Genomic DNA, 20,588 nt, shown 5'->3' on the forward strand with positions numbered 1-20,588 from the left:
GAGCATGTTTGACCATTTTGACTTTGTAAAGTGCGTTGTGCGGTGTCATGCGTTCAGAATGTTTTTGTTATCGGAGGTTGATATGGTTAAAAAATATTGCGTCATACCCTTGAAGAAGATTGTTTACGCTAAAATGAGTTTATCGAGCAATAATGTGCGCCGTTAAACTGATCTACCGATTGCTGGTTATTTGTAAGTCATGTTTTATTTAGTGCTAATTCATTGTGTTAATTGCTGTAAATTTTTCGAGAGAAGTGATTTTTTTTGTGAGAAAAACCTGTTTCTGATACTTAAAATTGAATAATAGCTTCTTTGAATGAGGCGTGAATTTTATTTTTTTTTATAATGATTTTTTGCTTTTTTTAATCACAATATTGTATCACTAAATCGAAAAAAACTGGGGAAAAAATCCAACTATCTGGATGCATATAAATATTCTCAAAATTATGCAAAATACCTACCCACATACATGTACGTCATCCCACTAAATCCAGAAAATCCTTTTAAGCGGGTTCGTGTCTTGTTCGCTTCGACAGTCGCTTAAATCTTTCCCATACTAATGAAGCATGATGATAAGCCACTCTCGCAGCTACGGTGCGGCCCGCTGTGCAGACATATCGAAACAATTTTATGCGCATCCTTTAAATCTGATACGATTGCAAAAATATGCACTCCGACCGACCGGCCACACCAACCAACACAGTCATACGGTGCCCAGTGCCGATGCGGTCTCTTTCAACCCTAAAACGAGCCAAGAGTGAAACATTTCTACTCGTTTTGCAACTCTGCCGATTTGGCTTGGAACACACACTCACACGTGATGATAAATGATCATATTTCGTGAGAATTTCTAAAGAAACCAAACGCACTTCCCCCTGCGTTTCCTCGCCGGACCTTTCCACCCCCCTCTCTGTCTCACTTGTGCCTGCAAGAACACACATTTGCAAAGGGAGAACGAAAGAATGGAATTTAATCCACCGCCGCATCGCTCCCGCGCCGAGCCCCACCAGTGCAGTTTTGGGATGTTCGGGACACGCTTTTCCTTACTGACTGGGGCATTCTTAGCTTTCTCGATTTGCTGTCTTGCTTTCTCGCTGCTTCTTTCGTTGCTTTTGAAAATCCCTGGCCGGACGCTGATCGGGTGCTGCTGTTGCTGCCGCGTGGCCTCCGACGATCGGACGATTCCACACGGCACACACATACACACACCACGTACGAGCATGATTTTTTGAGATGGGCAAAAAGGGAACGCAAGCTAAACGAAGAAACGGTGGAAAATTGGGAAGCAAAGTGTGAGAAACGTTAACCATGAATCACTTCTTCTGATTTTCGGGATTTCAGCGACAGCGCGCGAGCTGATCGAAAGCGATCGGCAGGCACGTCATGCTAGGGCGACAAGACACACTGCGAGAGAGAGAGAGAGATGGAGAGAGATAAACTATCACACCCGATCCTTAGTTTTTCCCGTTCCTTTTTTCCACTTGTTGATCCACTGCCCGAGAGTTTGGGGACTTGGTTTCCGTGCGCCCAGAGCTTTTTCCTTGCGGTGTTCCGTGTTTATGGTGCTCACTAATCATTTCTTCTGTTTTTTTTTTGGTTTATTCGTTGCATTCCACACGAATGGGAAGCAATTTTTTAAACCCTTTGATCGCTAACAGGTTGTTATTTAATGCTTATCACATTATTTCACTGTTTTATGAACATTTTTTCACCTTCAGCGTTCGGTTGCTCTATTCTACAATCGTTGCATAAATTTCGCTTTTAAAAGAAAAATGACCCTAAACAAGAGCATTCCAAATTGTTTTGCCTTTCGGTCCGTTTTTTGTTGTGAACTGTAAGCAAAACAATCTACCTAAATTGAGTGTTTATTATGAAATAGCGTTTTTCCCAAGCTCTTTTGCATTCTCGTTTTACTTTGCTCCTGCTAGCTTTGAGGATTGTTTTATTAATGAAATAATTTATACCTCCCAAAAAAAGGCTACATCCCCTGGTCAGCTAATGCACTAACGGTGCTGCGTCCCAATAAGGGGCAATTATCACAAGCATCGGAGGAAAACAACGGCCACATTCCGAGATCGGCTCGCTACATCCGGTCATCGCGCGTCGTTTCATTTTCTAACGATCCCTGATCTTTATCGTAGCCTCACCGTGGAATGGGGTGGAATTACGGAAATGATGGTACCTTTTACGGCGCTAAATGGGTCCTCCGAAAACGGGGTTCTCCAATGCTGCAGCGTAAGAAGAAGAAGAAAATGACCCCGGGGAGATGCGCAGGAAAATTATGACGAGCAAATCGGACCTTGTCGGGTATGGCGCTGTCCCAATCTGAATCTCCTGCGGCTGCACTGGTCACACTCCCGCGGGATTCCAGCGCAGCAGCGGGTGGAGGAAAATTTAAAAATAATGAGACAGCATCTTTTACTGCTCGAGCAGCGCCCTACAACACCCTACGTGGTTTGACTCACACGAGAGTAGCGGATTATTGTAGCATGATGCTTCTGCCGGGTGCTGCTGAAGATGCTCGCCGGCTCAACACACCAACACCACCAAACAGAGTGTGTATGTGTTCGCCAATATGATGGGCTTGGCTGGCTGGGAACTCCTGGGCTGGAAAAGGGAAACAATAAAAACCCTCGATAATCATAGGGTTGGCTTGAAGGTTTAACAATCGATGGCGGGTGCTGCTGTGGCGGTCAACCGATCGGAACCTTCCTGTGTTTCTCGTTCATAATGGTCGTAGTTTTATGTGGCGCGATGGCAAGCAAGCCGATCCCGACAAAAACTCCGGGACAAAGATGATCACCATTTCCGACTTTGAGCGCGCACCGTACACACATACGGATCGGATTGCTGAGCTGTGTTGTAGTGTACCCGCTTGCCAGGGCAGCTTAGAGCAAAACTGCATTATCATTCATAATGTGCCGAATGGCTGGGAATTTAGATTCTGGCGTGGCTGATGTGAAGGAATCTTGGCGGTGGGAAATGGTCAAGAAAATAGGGAAGGAAAGTCAATGAAAGCTGAAGATTCTAGAGAGAAGACTCACACTGCCGGTTTTGTGGGGATCGGTTGCGAAGGAATGTTTGATGGTGATCGAGCAAATGTGTGAATTTACCTAAACTGTATTCAATCAAGCTAATGGCTTTAATGCAATATTATCAATTGTGTTAAACAGTATTGGACGACTTCTTTAATTCAACAAAATTAAAGCAAAGCCTCGAAACAAAATATATTGATGTTAGATGAAAATTCTTAGGACGCATAATAACGATGTCGTTAGGATAAACAACCATATCATGAATTTGCAGCACTACCACCGGTGCGATTTCATGGCATCGAGGTCACCGTTTGGTCAAACACACTGCCATGCCATGTTTCGCATCTCGTCTGGACCATCTAGAACTGGTGACAACAGAATTTATCCAAGTAATATCAGGCAACCCCCTTCAGTAAGTTGCAGAGACTTAAGTACAAGCAATTTTCTTAGATCTCTTATTAAAGGTGTATTGCTCATGCTACCCGATCGAAAAGTACATCAAAAACACCTATCGGATATGCTGCTGCACTGGGGAAAAAGGCATATACTTTTGACGATAAGCCTATGATGAAGCATACTCGAAATTCCTTAGAATTTCATTGTCCATTGTTGTGGGACAGAAGAACAAAACCGTGCTCGTCCCGTCGGGCTTTTTCTATTGATCCGGCCCGGTTTCGTTTCACTCTTCGCAGTACACCATCAACTCTCCCTGCTGTACGACGAAAATGATTAATGAGTATTCAAACAAAACCCAACACAAAATGCAGAAGTAAGCATCACCGAAAATCTTCGGTGATCGAACGTAACCAAACTAATAGACCAAACTAATCCTAGCAGAAGGAGTTCTCGCTCGCTCTCTCTCTCTCTCTCTCTCTCTCTCTCTCTCTCTCTCTCTCTACACGATGATGTGCGCTGATCGTCCGTACCAGATTTCCGATCGAAACTTGTCCCGGTTATGTTTGAGGAATGTAAGAGAATGGTACCTTCAATAGATCCCACTCGAGGAAGCAACAATAAGAGAGAGAGAACGGAATTGGAAGTGAGCACACACGAGGGGGAGGGCGGTATGAGCTTCACAAGGAGATCAAAGATAAAAGGACGAAGACGAATGGTTCTCGATCTTCCCGTGCGGTGTCCGTTTTGGTGGTGGTGGCTGCTGTGCCGAGGGGTTCCGCTCAACGATGCGTCATTTTTCGTGTCGTTTCGTGTCGATACCGGGCACAGCTCGTTCGCAGTGTCCCTTGCATACAATCCGGGCTGGAATCGATTGGAATTTGTCGGCATGTGCGTGTGTGTGTGCTGAGGTACAAAAGCGCAAAAAAAGATGACTGATCGCATTATTTGACCGTTGGTGTTGCGCGAAAGAAGCACGGGGGATGGTGGTCCGAGCGGTCCGAGCCTCCCTTTTTGTCAGGACATTCAGGCCTGTAGCAATCAGCAAATACCACCTTTTTGCCGAGCTGACGAAATGATCGGCTGTACAGCGCGAGAGGAAAAGCGAATTTTGTTTCTTTTTGTTTTTGTTTAAACCATCCCCCGTTATGCTTCCAGGCGGTGGTAGAACACCGGGTCGGTGAGCGGGTTCGCCATTCTGCAATTAATAAGAAGTGACACTTTTCAACTTTACCGACGCCTGGGCGAGCAATGCATCAAAGTCGCCAAGTCCTCGGTTGCCTGCTGAAAGCGTTTCGGTGTTCGGTTTCGGTGCTCTTGTTCGAACCATACCGATTCTACGGTGCCCAAAAATCAGATTAAACCCCTAGCAATATACCTTGGTCTCTGTTCGAGATTCAGTTTGTTTGTTATTTTTTGCAACCAGCATTTGAAGTGGCTTCTCTTTTTGTTGCTAGTTTGTTGTTCCACATTCCGCCACATTCGCTGTTGATTGTATCGGTAGCACTTTGCAGGCTCATAATACAGCACTCCGAAGCCTGGTCACGCTGGTTACTTGGTCGAGGATCGAGTGTTGACCGATGCTTAGTTGCAAAGTCGCCGACGTTTTTTCGGAGAGAGAGATCTCCAACAAGTAAAAAAAGAGGAAAATTCGTTTGGACAAGATTTTTCACTTTCAACTCTTGGACAACTTATGGAGCTTATGGACGCACGACCATCGCTTGGCTTTGATTTCTCCTATTCTGAATAATCGTTACGCTCTTCGCATCAAAGATAAGATCAGCCCAAAAATCTATAATTCAACCGAATTAGATACAGTAGTGTGTTCCCCGTGCAAAAGACGTCACCGCTTTGCTAACCACATTTTCGACTGAACTTTGCCGTGTCGCATTAGTGTTTGATGTTGAGGAAAGTTGCTCCAGCTCTTCGCCAGATTCGCACACCACTGGTCCAAACAACCTTCATCCCTTAGTAAGCCACCGCCGCAGAATTGCGTTCGTTTGCCGGTGCTCATAAAAGCAAACGGTTTTCCAATTCATTCGCCCATTCGTTTTATTGGAAGTGGGTTTCGCGTACGGGTGTTTGAAGTGCGTTCGGGCGATGTCCCAGCAAGGAAATAAAAAATCAAATAAAGTCATAAATTATCACAAAGCTCTCAGGGTCCCCGGCATGGAACACGAGCTTCTCTAGCGTGGCGCGACTCACGGTAGACAATAAAAACAGGAATAATGTCACCGTACATAACTGGATACTAATGATCTTTTATGGCGGTGGTGTGTGTCTTTTTTTTTCTTTTGGAGCTCGGTTCGGAATTCGGTACTCTTGTATAGGGACGGATTATGCAAAACAGTGCAAAAGATACGATTCGTTCGGGCATGGTGGCCAAGTGGCGCCAGCACAAAAGAAATAGAGCTTGTGCTTTGTTCTAGAAGGCTTTTTTGTTCGGTTCGAAAAACAACCGAACGTGCGTCACCTTGAAACAATCAAACGATAGCTTAGAATTTGGAGAGCAATTCCCGATGCCCGTCTTGGCGTTACACAATTTTGTACGAAATTTCCAATCAGAGCAGCTTCGCTTATCGTCCTCAAAAGCGTTCGAGTGTAGCTTGCCAGGAAAACAGGCATCAATCAATACGTCCCCAGCGAATGGCCCATCCTCCAGTCGGAATGAATTGGGGAGCAAAACATCATTCACCTCCGAGCATGTGATTGATTTTTATTGTTTTCCAAAAAGGTAAAGGTTCGTTCGGTTTGAAATTGGAACGAAGATGCACCATGCCTGCCCGGGTGGCGTCTTCATGTCTGGGAAATTGCATTTCACCTTGCAGACGTTGGTTAGGGAAAAAGTGTCGAATGATGGTGGTACCGATGCGTCCGAAAGGAGATTGGAAATTCGGTTATAGCCCCAACTGAAGACAACCGTAGTAACCGTGAGTGGTCATATTTCTTGCGCTGCTATCACTCAACAGCGGTGCAATATCGAACGTCAAGGTAAAATTTGTTGGTACCTTACAAGTGCCTAGGCTAACCGCACAACTTGGCAAGAATGGATGGTACTTTTGAAGCGGTTCCGCGTAATCTATGATTTGGATGTCAGTTTGTCAGTTTACATTCTTAGTGTTGGAATTGAAGCTATAAATTGCATTGACAGCTTGGTGTCTTCGGAACATGATTTTAAAGTCGCTATAAAACCCAACTGTCATGCTCTAAAATATTAAACTTCTAAATATCATCTCTCGCTTACCTTCAGATAACGCCTTCAATTCTTATTTTACAATGAGTCAATATTTTGTACAACATTCTCTATTTATTTAGAACAAACTCCTTCTATCGATCATTTTGATTTGCACTCCTAAAGCTTCCCCAGTATTTTACTAATAAATAAGTTGTGTTTATGTACAGATTTAACCCAACCAATGTGATTTGATTTGATTGAACCGCGGGCATTAGCTATTCTTCTGACCCTCACGCATGGGATTAGATTGAGGCTAAGCGTGCAAATACAATCATTTTACAGTCCAACATTCAAAGAGAATTGTAATTTCCCATTCCTGCCCATCGCTCGCTCCTGTTCCGTTTGTGCGTGGAAAGGTGTTAATTTATGCTAATTGAAAGTGCCACCATCTTCTCCACGGTACGGCCATCAGCTTCCCCTACAGCAGCATAGGATAGAAACTAGGAATAATAACAATCCCACAACACCACCACACACAGAACGAAAACAGGACAACAGCAGCAATAGCAACAAAAAAACTCATCTCGTAAATGGCTGTTAATGGGAAAACATCACCAACGAAGCAGAGAAGAACAGCAAAAAAACAGCGCGCTTCCACGCAATAGTTTGTGTGCCCTGGTACTTGGGGTGTGAATGGTGTTTGGCATTGATTGAGGTAGATTGGATAGCAGAATAGAGACATCCATATCTGACCAGCCTGCAACAGGCAGCGATGGGAGCTGGTGGATCTGGAACTCATGGGAACGGATGTGAAACCAATAAATTTGCCTAGTTTTTCCTCCCTGCCCCAATTTTATCTGTAATGCTCTACTATCAACGGCATGTGAAATGTACACTCAAAAGTACTACTTTAGTGAAACACGATAAGTGCTCATTAAATTGTGTTGAATGCGTTTAAATAAAAAAAAAAGTTACGCTCGACATAAATCTCGGACCCCTTTAAAATGGATTGCATTTTCCGCATATTAGTGCGGTGATTGATTGAAACATCAACACTGCTCCGGCCGGCCAGATTCAATCAGAGCGATTAAAACCGGATCCAACAACAAAAACACAACAATTCTACTCCACACGTTTGATACCCCACCCAAAATCGCCTCTGGATTCTGTGGGGAAAATCCTATGGCCGGTAGGCAGGAGTTTAAATTGATGGTTGAATTGAAGCCAAAACAGCACGACAGAGAGAGGGAGAGAGAAAGCAACAAAACCGTGTACTCCAAATTGCAGAAATAATTCATATCATCATTGCATTGCCGCTCTTCGGTTGGCGTTAATCCATCCACTAAATTCCTGCACACACACACACACGCGCACCCTTTCGGAGCATAAATCACACACGCAATTGCTTCACAGAAACGTACTTAATCCATCACCTTCCGTAATCATCATTCTCGCATCGCGCAATCATCGCGGAATGCCATTCCGGCGGTGGCCGCGGCGCAAACACACATACACACCATGCTCTCCCACGTGTGGTGTACATTATTGCGTGCGTACGGTGTGTTGCGCAATGTTTACGCGTGCCACCGCGTGTTTGTCTGAGCATAAATCTGATTTATATGTTCACACTCCGCGCACATATCCAACCGGGTTGGCTATGTGTTGGCAAACCGGCGGCATGAAATCTCGCCCACCAAGTTCCGAGCGTTGTTGTTCCTTCCATTTGTACTTCTTTTTGGCGTCGCGAACCCCCCCCCCCCCCAATACCACCTTCCCACCGCTGATACGGGGTAGGAATTATTTCAATTTTTAAAACACGAAACACGAAACGTGTGCGAAACCTCTGACGAAGGAAGATGGGAAGATGGTTTCGCGCTTCCTTCTCACTGCGCCCGAGAACCGGAACGCTGGAATGAGGTGTACCCCCAAGTGGATTGGATCATATTTTTTGTTGGGGTGAAAGGAAGAGCAAGATTTGGAGGGGGGGGAAGAGGGAAGGACGGCTCCCATTCAACAGTGTTTGGCGATGCAACAAACGATGCAGTGATTGAGTGCTTCCTTAAGCCTTCATCAGCAATTCGCTGCACGCCGCGGGAAGCCGTGTGCAATAAGTATCCGAGGAAAAAGGGACCAGCGTGGGGGATTGGTGGGTTGGGGGGGGGGCCGAACCTGGGCAAAGGCAAAAATGCAGTAACACAGCACAAACGCACACCCTTAAAAAAAAAAAGGGAACGAAAATTGGGATTGAAGAAGATTATATTCTGACGTGTGTCCATGCTGATGCAGAGCGTGAGCGTGCGCGTTCGTGCGACGACAGCAGCAGCAGCAACAGCAGCCGCCAGAAGTCGATGGCCACCGGACATACACCGGCGAGTTTTAATTTTTAATTCCAGGCACGTGCATCTCGCGACGGCGGCGAGAGGGCAGCAGCAGCATGCAGCCAATCGTGCAGCCAAGCCGGAAGTTCCACTCCCGGGACTTGCGAGCTATAGCAGCAGCATTTACACACACACAAAATAAGTCATTCAAGCACATTAGCTCATTTAGTAAGCGAAAAGAGGCGCAAAAAAAACTAGTTGAATAAAATAGAGCCAACATTCAAAATTAAGGGCCACATCGATGTGTGTGTGGAAGTGATGAAAATAGCTCCCGTGCAACCGGAAGCTCGGCTCGATTCCGCAAGAGCACACAGAGTGAGAGAGAGAGAGACGCCACCAAATCTCATCTGCATGCCCGTGACATTAATCTTCATTCAGAAGCACTCAAATATAATTCAACCCCGCCGGTACCGATGCAACAACGGTGCGGAGTATGTCCACGCCGGTTGATTTGCATTCCATTTATGCATTCCAACGGACATAACTACATCCTACCACCGCTTGCCATTTATAAATCGCGCGGTGTTCTGGATGCTTGTATTCGGCGCATGCATTTCGGATGACTTTTTCAAGCACGAAGGACTCTCGCGCACGAGGTGCGAGGTTGTGAGGCGAGTCCTATTTCGGTACTAGCCTTGGTTGGTCGAACTAGAACCGAAAGCCAAAAACTCGCTAGCGCATCCTAATTGCATTCACGGTCCTAAAGTTTGGGGTTGCTTTCGCGTTGAATAGGCAAATTTAATTCTGCACATTGATTAATATTAATATGCCAAACCCAACCCCTTGTTGAGGCTGAGTGGAGAACTGCCCCCAAAAAAAAATTGGTGGCGCCATTTTGCTGAAGGTGGTTTCGATACATGTCGATGCCCATGGACATAGCATGATGTCATATGATCCACTGAGCGCCCATTTGTCGGAAGTGACATTTGCATTCGGTGCGCTCCGAAATTAAAATTAAGCACGATCTTCATCGCGACTCGGCGGCACTCCAGTAGATTATCTAATTAGATCTCACGGATATTAACATTATCTAACCATAAACCCTCTTCCCCGTTTTCTCTACTTCAAGGTGGAACAGGCATGCGGCGTACCATCGATGATGCCGTCCGAATATCTGGCCGACGGATCGTACGACGACGCGCCGCAAACGCTCGCCGGCAGCAGCAAGTGGTCGCTCGCACCGAACAACGAGATGCTCCAGTTCCAGATGACGATCGACAAGAACAAGGATCTCTTCATTCAGCTGTCTACGACGTACGTATCGCGGGGCTGAAATCAGCGCACCACGGCGGATTGTGTGATATTAATTAACATTCCGATGGGGTTTTTTTTGCCGAGGTTTTTGTCTCATAACCTCTTGCATGACAATTGTGATCTTTCCGCGATGTTGACGTTGACGATGCAGTGTTTATTGACGCGCCTACACACGCCCCTGGGCATGCCGATCATGCCGATCGTAATCTTTGCAAAGCGATTCTTAACTGGGTGTGGAGTAATTGGGTATTAATGGCAATGGCAGAGCGTTCGGAGTTTGACCGTTTTATTAGCTCGTACGGAACAAGGATGAATATTGCACTTCGCGAGTGGCTGTCCGTTCCCTTCCAAGACAGCTCAGCACGATACTTTGCTGATTGAATTCTGCGTGGTGATTGCACTTATGATCTTTTCTTACTGGGGAACAGTTTTAATTACAACCAAATTATTTCCTCATCTTTTAATGGCTTTAAAGCTTTAAACTAAATAGCCACAACAGTGTGAAGGTTGTGTGAAACATCATGGCAACACCTCGGTACAAGCTTTTGCTTTTGCTCCCCCCCTACGGATATCGCGTGTCTTACAAAGGAATCTTTTCACAGCGCTCTCAGCTCAATCGCAGGTTTACAAGAGGTAACATATAAAAAAAAACCTACCAACATGAAAGCGAAACACGTCATGATGCAATGCTGACACACACTCTAGACAGGCTGGCGAATGCGTTTCATTAGTTGTGCAACAAAATCCTCACCGCGGACGTGTAAAGACCGTGACCTTCTGCAAACCCAATGTGCATACATCCCTGTTAGAAAACAATCGATTCGATTAATTGCATGCGTGCGCTACACCGCTCCATCCGGACGGAAAGAAGCGCGGGGGTTGTTGGTGGTGGCCGCGGAGCTGTTGCAATCACGGCACGTTTGAAAATCTTGAACGGTTGAAAGGAAACGTACACATGTGCTGCGCGCAGGCATGCAACAATCGTGTTCCATTGTTTGGTAACCGATTCCGCGCCGACGAACAGCTGCGCGACGCCCCAAAGATGACGGGTGTGGGTGTCAATGTTGATGATCGCGGTGTGCCGGCGAGATTGATGAGTTGCACAGTTGCACGGGCGTGGGTTTTTTTGGGGCCAGAATTCCAGGAAGCGTGAGCGTGATCACGACGCTGATCGCGGTGTGGGGGAGGAGATACTTCTGCCTCCGCCTCCACGCAGGGGGTTTCAGGATTTTAATTGGCCACAAAATCATATAGCACCACTCATCGTGTGCCCTTTTCGTGCTTTTGCTTTTGCAGGCTGTGCGAAGACGAAGACTACCATCCGACGGACGAGGATTGCTGGACGGGCAGCAGCCTCAGTGACTACACCCAGCAAGTGGTGACGACGATCGGCGATCGGTACAATCCGGAGGTGATGTACAATGCGACTGCGACGGTATCGCCCCACATGCAGACGCTGGTCGATCGGCTTATTAATCTGAAAACGGCTGTGAACAAAGCGGTAAGCGTTGGGCAACGTTCGGGACTTGAATTGCATAAATTTAGGCGCTCGGAGCACTGGGGCTCAGGTTATTAATTACTGTTTCCGCTTTTGCTTCACAGTACTCATCGAACAACTTTAGGAGTGACGTCGACAAGATGCAGTCCGACATGGCGGAAGGTTCAGGCGATTCCTATCCCTCCGACGATGATGAAGATGGAGATCTAGCCTCAGGATCTGGAGACGACGGTAAGCCTCGAACCATTAGAACAAATTCTTTAAGCACTTTTGAAAACAAATCATTCTTATCATGCTCGCCTCGTTCTCCTCTCACTACTTTCTCCTCCAGATGTCAGTGCACGCACTGTCTTCCGCGATGTGCCCAAGGTCACACCGACCCTGAACGAAAACAGCTCATCGAAACGAATCTCGGCCAGCTCGTGCTGGAGTTTGCTCTCCGTGTCCACGGTTGTCCTGTCCCTGCCGCTCCTACTGTTGAACGATCGGTTCAGCAGGCACTGAGGGTCCGGCGAACGCGAGCGCTTCTGTTCCTTGGATTAAGGTTAGCACAAGATAAAACGGAAAGCAACACCTCCAAACCACACACACACACACACGCACACACGTTCAGTTCGCTGCATTGTGGTTTCGAATGTAGCAATGTGTTGCAGCAAACACACATTCAATATTTCACAACACACATCTCTCGGTACCCTCACCAGACACTGCGTAAACACGCACACATCCATTCGTACACGCGCGCGTACACGATCTTCCTCACGAAACACTCAGCACGCTCTTGGGGCAGCAGCGCCCAAATGTAGGCAATCGATTTAGTCAAAGCGTGCAGTATTTCTTACCCCGGTGGGTGCAGATCAATCAGTGTCACTGTGTGTCATGGGAGTGGCATGCGATCGAGTTTCTACTACTTCATGTTTAATTTTCTATCCTACCAACTGGATAAAAGGGAGCACTACTAAATCCCACACGGTGCTCCAGCTGTGCTTAAACGAGGTGAAGCAATTCGTCGAAGCAAATCTTGCTCCTTGGATAGCGCTATCAGCCCTAGGATAGAAGCAAAGTCCTAGTGCATTACTTTTATTACCAGCCCGCGTTTTGTGCGGCAGTCAATTGTTCTAGTGTACGTGCAGCTTACAGCTGGTCAGCAAATCTCAAATCCCCGAAAGATCCCGTTCGAAACGATCTCTCGTAGAAGGCCGCGCCGCGTGTGCGAGTAAGAAGATTTCAGAAGTCAGACGTTCAGCAGCTATACATGCAGGGCAAGATGGAAATGGTATAGACGTTTCTAGGTGATTTATTCCGTGATTCTTCCACTGTCATTTATTTAATCGATTTTTATTTTGTCATAAAATTTCACCTTCACCGTGTTGCAACTGCTCTAATCAGATTCCTAACGCGTCCCCGTTTTTGTCCCTATCTCTCTCTCTATCGTCTCCTCTTCTCAGCGTATAAGTATGTCTAATACTTTACTTAGTCGTTTAAAGCAAACAAAAAAAGGAAAAAGAAAACAAAACCCTCGATCAATATCGTAGCTAGACCATTATGAAACGAATGAAGCACACACACAAACAAAAAAAATCTTATTTCTACTAATCCAAACACTAAAAGAAATGAAAAAAAAACGCGAAAACGTTACACCTAAAAACTGGAAGAATCGAAACGGTCATGAAAATATTATGTAAATATTTAACTTAAATCAATCTACTAACAGCTATTGTGAAGCACAAAGTGGATGAATGAAGAAGGGAGTGCAAGTAACCAACGTAGAATAAGACGTGACGTAGCCCAGGGAAGGAAGAGAAAATACAGTTTTCTTTTCTTCTCCCCCCTTTTTTCAATAGATCGATAGGTACAAGCAGTCTAGCACACACACACAAACCATATTAGGCGCATACGCAACGTAAAAAATTCTACACTAGTTAACACATTCTTCTAGACACAATCACCATGTGGGCAGTGCAGGATACAATTCCGCGGCGTTTGCGTTGCGTTGCCATGGAAGGAACCATCAAAGTTTTTTTTTATCAATCTGTCTTTTTTTATCAACTTTGCTTTAGAAGCACACTAAAAACTGCTCCCGTAAAACAATCTAAAAAAGTTAATATTTACAGCAGTAAATTGTATCGATGTACCGATATTATGAAATGTGTCGATGAGCAATACGTTTTCAAACAGTACACCATGTGCCACTAGCGCTTTGTTTTAAAATGTAAAGCAAACGAAGTAAGTAACAGGTATTGCTGTAAGGCACAGCGATCGTGTATGAAGCGCACCACGCCTAACAGTATGCAATCCGTACATTTATCTTACAATGTCGCTAGCTATGTTAGCTTGTTTGTCCATCGGGTTTTGCACAAGCATGACGAGCTCACCGACGTTGAGGATGAAACTTCAAATTTGGCACAGAATTTTCCGTTCCGTTCTATTAAGAGAGCCAAGGAGCTGGCCCGATCGAAACCATTTGCCAAGTTCCGACCGTGAGTAATCAGTAGAAGCAGAAACAGAAACAAAACCGTGTACAGATGGTGTGTTAGGTTGTTGTAAGTGCGAAAAATGGTGTGTTGTGATGGAATGCGAGCGAACAGTGTGGATTGATGCGTTGTACAGTAGCGAACTCTAGTGGTCGTGTTAAGCCGAAGGAAGGACGTACGCGCCGTCATGTGTACGAGCGTTGTGTGCGTTCGATGCAATAGAGTGTTGAGGGAGATCTAATCGCCGCTACCACGAGCCCAAAAGCCAAACAGAAATCGCAGCCCCCACCCCGACATGATGGAAAAGAACACAAAAGTATATCGCCGGAAGAAAGAAAATGCTAAAACCCCTAATTGTTTGAACTATCTGTGATTGTGCGGTAAGAGAGAAAGTCGAATGGGCAAAAAAAATCAGGCAAAATCGTTGCTGGTGCGTGTGTTGCGTACGTGCGAGAAGGAAGAAGCGTGTGTGTGTGTGTGTGTGTGTGGGCAAAATTAAGGACAGGAAAATTAATTTATTGTTAGTAGTTTGTTGTTTACCGGGTCTACTTACTATAGGGGTATGGGGGAGGGTGAAGCAGATAAGAGGCGCAAAGGATCAAACGCAGTCTGATCCGCGCCCATGGCCACGTCCAAATTTTCGTAAAAAACAGGGGGGCAAAAAGCGATTGGGGCAAAGTGAAAATACACACAAACACCACGCATTCTTTTGGCACAGTGGAACGGTGAACCAGAGGCGAACCGGATCCAGAAAGATCGACCGTTTTTGGGGATGTGAGTTGAGGGGAGGGACGAGAAATGGGGGTAAAAGGGTGAGAACAAAAAAGGAATCGACACACACACACGCACGCTTGGAAGCGTAATCTTATGGTGCCATGAACCCTTTTTTCCGTGCGATGTAGTGGAAATCTTCCTGAACCGCAATTGGACAAGTGCGAATGTACGAACACGGTAATGGAAAAACAAACACTATAAAAACGAAAAGCTTATTTATAAGTTGACATTACACGGGGCGGGAAAGCTACGTGGAAAATCTCTCTGTGCTGCATAACCACACCACAAGGCGCAGGATTGACGAGAAAAAAAACCAATGGACGAAACACGAGAAGAATAGAGAAGAAGAAAAGAAAAAGAAATACGGTTGGGAATACGAAAAACAAATGCTAATTCCACTTCCAGTGATATATCTTAGGCTTAAGTTTTGCAATGATTATGTTTCTGTATTATTCCTTTTTTTGTTTTTGATTTTTGTTTTTTTGTATCAATCCCCAAACAGTTTCGTTAAGATATGTTTGTCCACGCAAAAGTTTAATTTTGTCCCTTAGTTGGAGCTTCCTTGTTTCGGGCACGATTCGGTAGCGTGAAAAATCAGTCTTCAAAATTCGAGTCATAACTGTAACGTACATACAAACTGCTAATACAAATCAGCTACCGAATCTTTGATCGCTTAAGTGAAGGAGGTGGTGAGCACAGCCTGTTCCGCGATCCCTCTCCAACCAACCTGTCCGTTGTCCCTTATACCCCGTAGATGGATAGAAATTATGCTTAGTAAACATTAATTATGCTTTCTCCGTTTTTTTTTTCAAAATCTAATCTCTCTCTCTCACTCACTCTCGCTCTGTCTCTAGTTTTCCGAGCACGTGCTATATATTGTACGCAGTTCGGATTCTAGTCAGATTCGGAGAAGAAAACGGCACAGATCTTTATTCTGCCGTTAGCTTTGAATGCCTCGAAACAATCAGTTGTGTTGTGGGCTGTTGGCGCAGAGACCCAACAGCAATGGGTAGCACCGGAAGTTAGGAAGGGCGAGCTCCTAACATTACCAAACAAATCCTTTCAAATTCTTCCATCATATTTTTTCGTTTCTTCTTTTTGCTCGGATGTATTCAAATCCGGGTGCAAATCCGTCACCAGAACCGTGAGAAGGGAAGAAGTTGCTACTTCAAAATTATTACCATTAAGTGTTAGAAGTCTTTGAACGGCGAAACAAAACAGAACACGTAGGTGGACCTGTGTGTCGATCACGGTGAGGCGTGAAGCGAGAAAAAAGAAAAAATTTTGAAGAATACGAAACAAGAGAGAAAAAAAGGATGAAAAAAGAGAGCGCAATTTATTTTGTATTTATCTAATAAATACAGTTCAAACACAGGAATGCAAAAAAAACAACAAAAAGAAGTAAATTAATTTAACTAAAACATGGATAAACAAGGTAGATATTAGGAAGGTAATATAAAATATATATAAATATAGTTTGAAGCACGCAATTGTTGGAGAGAGAGAGAGAGCGCGAGGTGGAGAGCGAGAAAGTGATGTGCAAACAGTGGAAATGGGAATCAGTTTTGGGTTGGAAAATACCCCGAGAGCGTGAAAGGGGAAGGGTGAGAGTGCAGAGTAGAAAACAAAGTATGGAAAGCATGCCTGTTGTGTCGTGGAAAGGAATGTAATGTGTATTATATGTAGGCAAATAGGATATGAAGGTTTTTTTTTTGCGCAAAAGAAACAAAAAAACAATTAAAATAAAATGCACAACCGGAAAAGCAAGTGCTAAAACACAAACAAGCGGAAAAAGGAACAAAACAACAGACACCTACACACATGCCGGTCAGAATGAATAAAATGGGAAGGAAAAACCGAATCCCTCCTCCGGAACGTAAACCCTCGTAAAGCGCACCAATATATCAGCAAACAGAATCCGAGCAACAGAATTGATCGATTGCCGGTCCCCCCGATTAAATGATGAGTCCTACTCCACTGTCACTAATTTGCTTCCCGTTTTGCCGAGCTAAATGTCTACCGAACCGGCGGATGGCATACGCAAACGAATGGATGCAAATCCATAGAATACCACACGGTGATGATAGGAAACCTTGTTGAAATGAAAAATTGGTCTCGTTAGTGCACACACACCCACATACACAAATCACAGACAGCTCAAGTTGCAAAGAAAAGCGCAGGCAGACGGAGTTAAATGAAAACACAAACAGATAGCGCACAGAGCAATAGAACCAGGGCAGTGAAAGCAACAGCGGCAAGCAAAAACCGGTCAAAACCAACTGGTAATGTGTATAAGAAAGAGGAAACAATAAACATATTATTCTGAATGAATAACAAACGTATAAACTGGGGTTTTTTAATTTGATTATTGCTTTGAATTTTTAATTTAAAATCCGTTTAATATGATGACATTTTGCAACTTTAACATTTATCTGAATTGACAATACGGCATCAGTCCGTAATAATTAATAAATAATAAAAATTTATCTGAATTGCCCCTGGTGGTATGTAACATATTTTCTTTCATCTTTGTATGCATGAGTTTCTTATCTTACACAACTTTGAATAAGTTTGGCAACAACTCAAGACGAATAAAAGAAAAATCAAATATTATTTATTATACAAATTTCTCGTGCAAACAATCAAAATTGCATCCGAAATTTGTAATCACATACCTTCAGGCGATACACAGTTCACACAAACTTGATGTTACGCACATGTTTGCAGTTCGCTGTGAAAAAATGAGAAAAAGAAAATAGCCGAATATCACATTGTTTCCCTCACAAATTTGCATCGTAATTTAAAAAAAGAGTGAAGAAATCCGTGAAAGATTAACACATTTCAAGAGTCTGCTGCGAGTCATTGCATACTTTTAGGCGCTGACGTGACACATTTTTTTCATTTTTATACTTAATTGTGATTGGTTACTACTCTTTGCATGCTGGTTGTAGTCAGATCAGTGTATTCAAAGTTAGAGCAAAATCCAATTGAGTAACTTAATATGATTTAATTTTTAGTGATGATAGCCTACAGTATGTCGACACACAAATGTACTTAAGTTTACCATCGAAATAGGATTCTTTTTCTACTGCTTTTCAGTGGCTTGGATGACCTTGGCAGTCTGATTTCTAATCTCAACAGGCTTCCATTAAAAATTATCCGAAGCCACGCTCCATCCAGTCTCCACTGGAACCCATGCTTAACGCCTTTTTTTATTTGAAAATTAGGAAATTTTATATCAATCCAGTGATTTTTTGTTCTCTAATTTAATCAGTAGATATCTGTTTTGAAGAAACAGTAAGTGAATTTGGTAACACTGAGAAGGTTTTAAAATGAACGTACTAATCCTGGTTTTAAAATGAAAGTACTAATCCTGGCTATTGCATACATTTAGGCGCCACTGCAGCAATCATTAACAGGATGGACGACATTCAATACACGATGTTTAATTTTTGTCGAGTTCTTCAATCAAATTTTCCAAAATATATATCACAACTGAATAAAAATCATTCTAATAATCTTTATTCTCTTCTGCAGTACCCAAATAACTGCAAATCGCTTGTTGGTTAGAAATCCCCATTTTGCTACCCGTGAGCTTCCCCATACTTGGGTTCTTATCTGAATAATACAACATTTCGCTCATGATACGCTTTTTTCTCGCTCTATTCTATTTTTCATACGACAAACTTCTGTAAGCGCTCTCCCACACTCGTATCTGTTACCAGTCCTGACCTACACGCTTCATTCCTGCACACATCCAATGTAAAAAAAAAAACCCCGTTGTAACTGGGTCAATTTTTGCTGATCCGATGCCAAAAAACATGCTTGATTTATTGGTAACGGTGGCGTCACCGTGGATTTCCGTGGTCTCCAACTATGTTCCCGGACCTCGTGTCGTGAGCGTGTGTGAGTGTGTGTTGTTACGTGGTCAGTTTGGTGGTGAAGCTCGGAATGCGTCCTTCGATACGGTTCTGGCCCGCTGCGTTCTCAAGGGTGTTTTTGGGGAAATATGTTTTCAGATGCAGCCTGTTTTTCATTCTTTTGTGTACATTTTTATAACTCTGTGTTTCCATCCCTTTGCGGGGTGGAAAACAACAGCAAGGTGTCGAGTAGTTGTTACTTATTTTTTTTTTGCTTTTTCCCACTTTATTGTGCGCCGGTTTTCAGTGTATGATATGAATATTTTACGCCCTAGTTTTGGGCCAACATCAACGAAAAAAAAGTTAAAAACTGCAGCACACAAAAATTTTAATGACTCTTGCTTTTTTGCTAAGCGTGAAAATAATGTTTAGAAACCTTTTTGCTTGCTTTTTACATAGAATTTTGGTTATGAGTTACGCACTTGAACGCAAAAGCACGACCTGTCACCAGCAATAAGGCTTAGCTGAGATTTATCATGAGGTAAAAGTGGGCCCGAAAAAAAAACGAAGTCCATATTTATTTCACATGCTTTACTGCTTGCCGATGACATTCTACCTCGTTTCTGTCGCTTATAGCACTTCAAAACTTGAATTTCCTCTCCATCTCATGCTGCTCTGCATCGATCTTCCCCCAGGTTCGCTTTTTGTTGAGTTGAGTTTTAAAATGTTTATCCCCCAACCTTTTTTTCTCAACTCATCCCATCGGCCAGCAGCCAGAATATTATTATCGCGTTTTTGGTGGGAGGTTTTTCTTTTATCTATTATTGCTGTTGCACTTGCCTAACGCGCGACGCAGTGGAAAGCGGGGACGATGTTTTGATTTAAAGTGCTTTGATTTATGCGCTTGTTGTGTTATTCATATGTGTGCTATTTTTTTTTTTGTCTTGCTATTTTTGGTGAGATTGAGTGTGGCTCATTGTTCAAACCCAGAGGGAAAAAATAAATTAAAAGAGAAGCAATTTAAATAAAATATAAAGATACATTTATAGCTACGAGGAAAGAACGCGCTCGCCTCTTTTCATATGAACAACACTCAAGCTAATAGATTTTAAACGCCTCAAAGTAGGCAAGTGTATTGAATTGGTAAACTGCACATCTCATTTAATTTATTAATTTTCATTTTTTTAGGTTATCCTAAGCATAATATATGAGGAAACTAAAGCAATCTCAATAACAAATTACATGCTGGGGCTTGATTAAGTTTCTTCAGCGTTTTCATCTTACGACTGTTGCGCCAGAAGTTATGCAATAACTCCTGTCCGATCTTGAATTTTCAATATTCGACAAGGTTGTAGCAAATTGGCAATATTAGCTCCTCAATCGGCTACTTCTGATTTCCCCAAAATCTCATTGCAAGGCTTACAATTTTACAAATAGTTTGCATACATTTAGGCGTATGACAGTCTGAGTCACAAATAACTAGTAATCTATATTTTAATCGAATTTCTTCTCCTTCTTCTTTCTTGACACTAACGACCTCGAGAGGTCTCCGCCTGCCATTCCTAGCTTTCTGTGGCTTAATTTTACCCGTAGTAAAGTAGTCAACCCTACGTTCTTGGAGACGGTCCGGATGAGAGATGAACCTCAGTCCTGCCGAGGTGCTGACCGGCGCCGTTATCGCCTCGGCCATCGGACCGCCCCAATAATCGAATTTACTGAAGTAATAATTTTACTAGAGCCATTATAA

General features: G+C 43.7%; 1 protein-coding gene across 8 annotated transcripts in view; it reads left to right on the forward strand.

Moving 5' to 3' along the window:
• LOC118514420 (division abnormally delayed protein) overlaps positions 1-17,323 on the forward strand; it is a 124,962-nt gene extending 107,639 nt beyond the window's left edge. For all 8 annotated transcript variants that reach the window (XM_036061310.1, XM_036061309.1, XM_036061311.1 and 5 more), the window contains exons 6-9: positions 10,051-10,235; positions 11,532-11,736; positions 11,838-11,964; positions 12,065-17,323. In XM_036061310.1, the coding sequence (XP_035917203.1) occupies positions 10,051-10,235; positions 11,532-11,736; positions 11,838-11,964; positions 12,065-12,237 (690 nt within the window). In that variant the 3' untranslated portion in view covers positions 12,238-17,323. The remainder of the gene's footprint in view (positions 1-10,050; positions 10,236-11,531; positions 11,737-11,837; positions 11,965-12,064) is intronic.
• Positions 17,324-20,588: the final 3,265 nt, after the last annotated feature.

This window comes from Anopheles stephensi, chromosome 3, assembly GCF_013141755.1.
Source record: "Anopheles stephensi strain Indian chromosome 3, UCI_ANSTEP_V1.0, whole genome shotgun sequence".
Taxonomy (NCBI): Eukaryota; Metazoa; Arthropoda; class Insecta; order Diptera; family Culicidae; genus Anopheles; species Anopheles stephensi.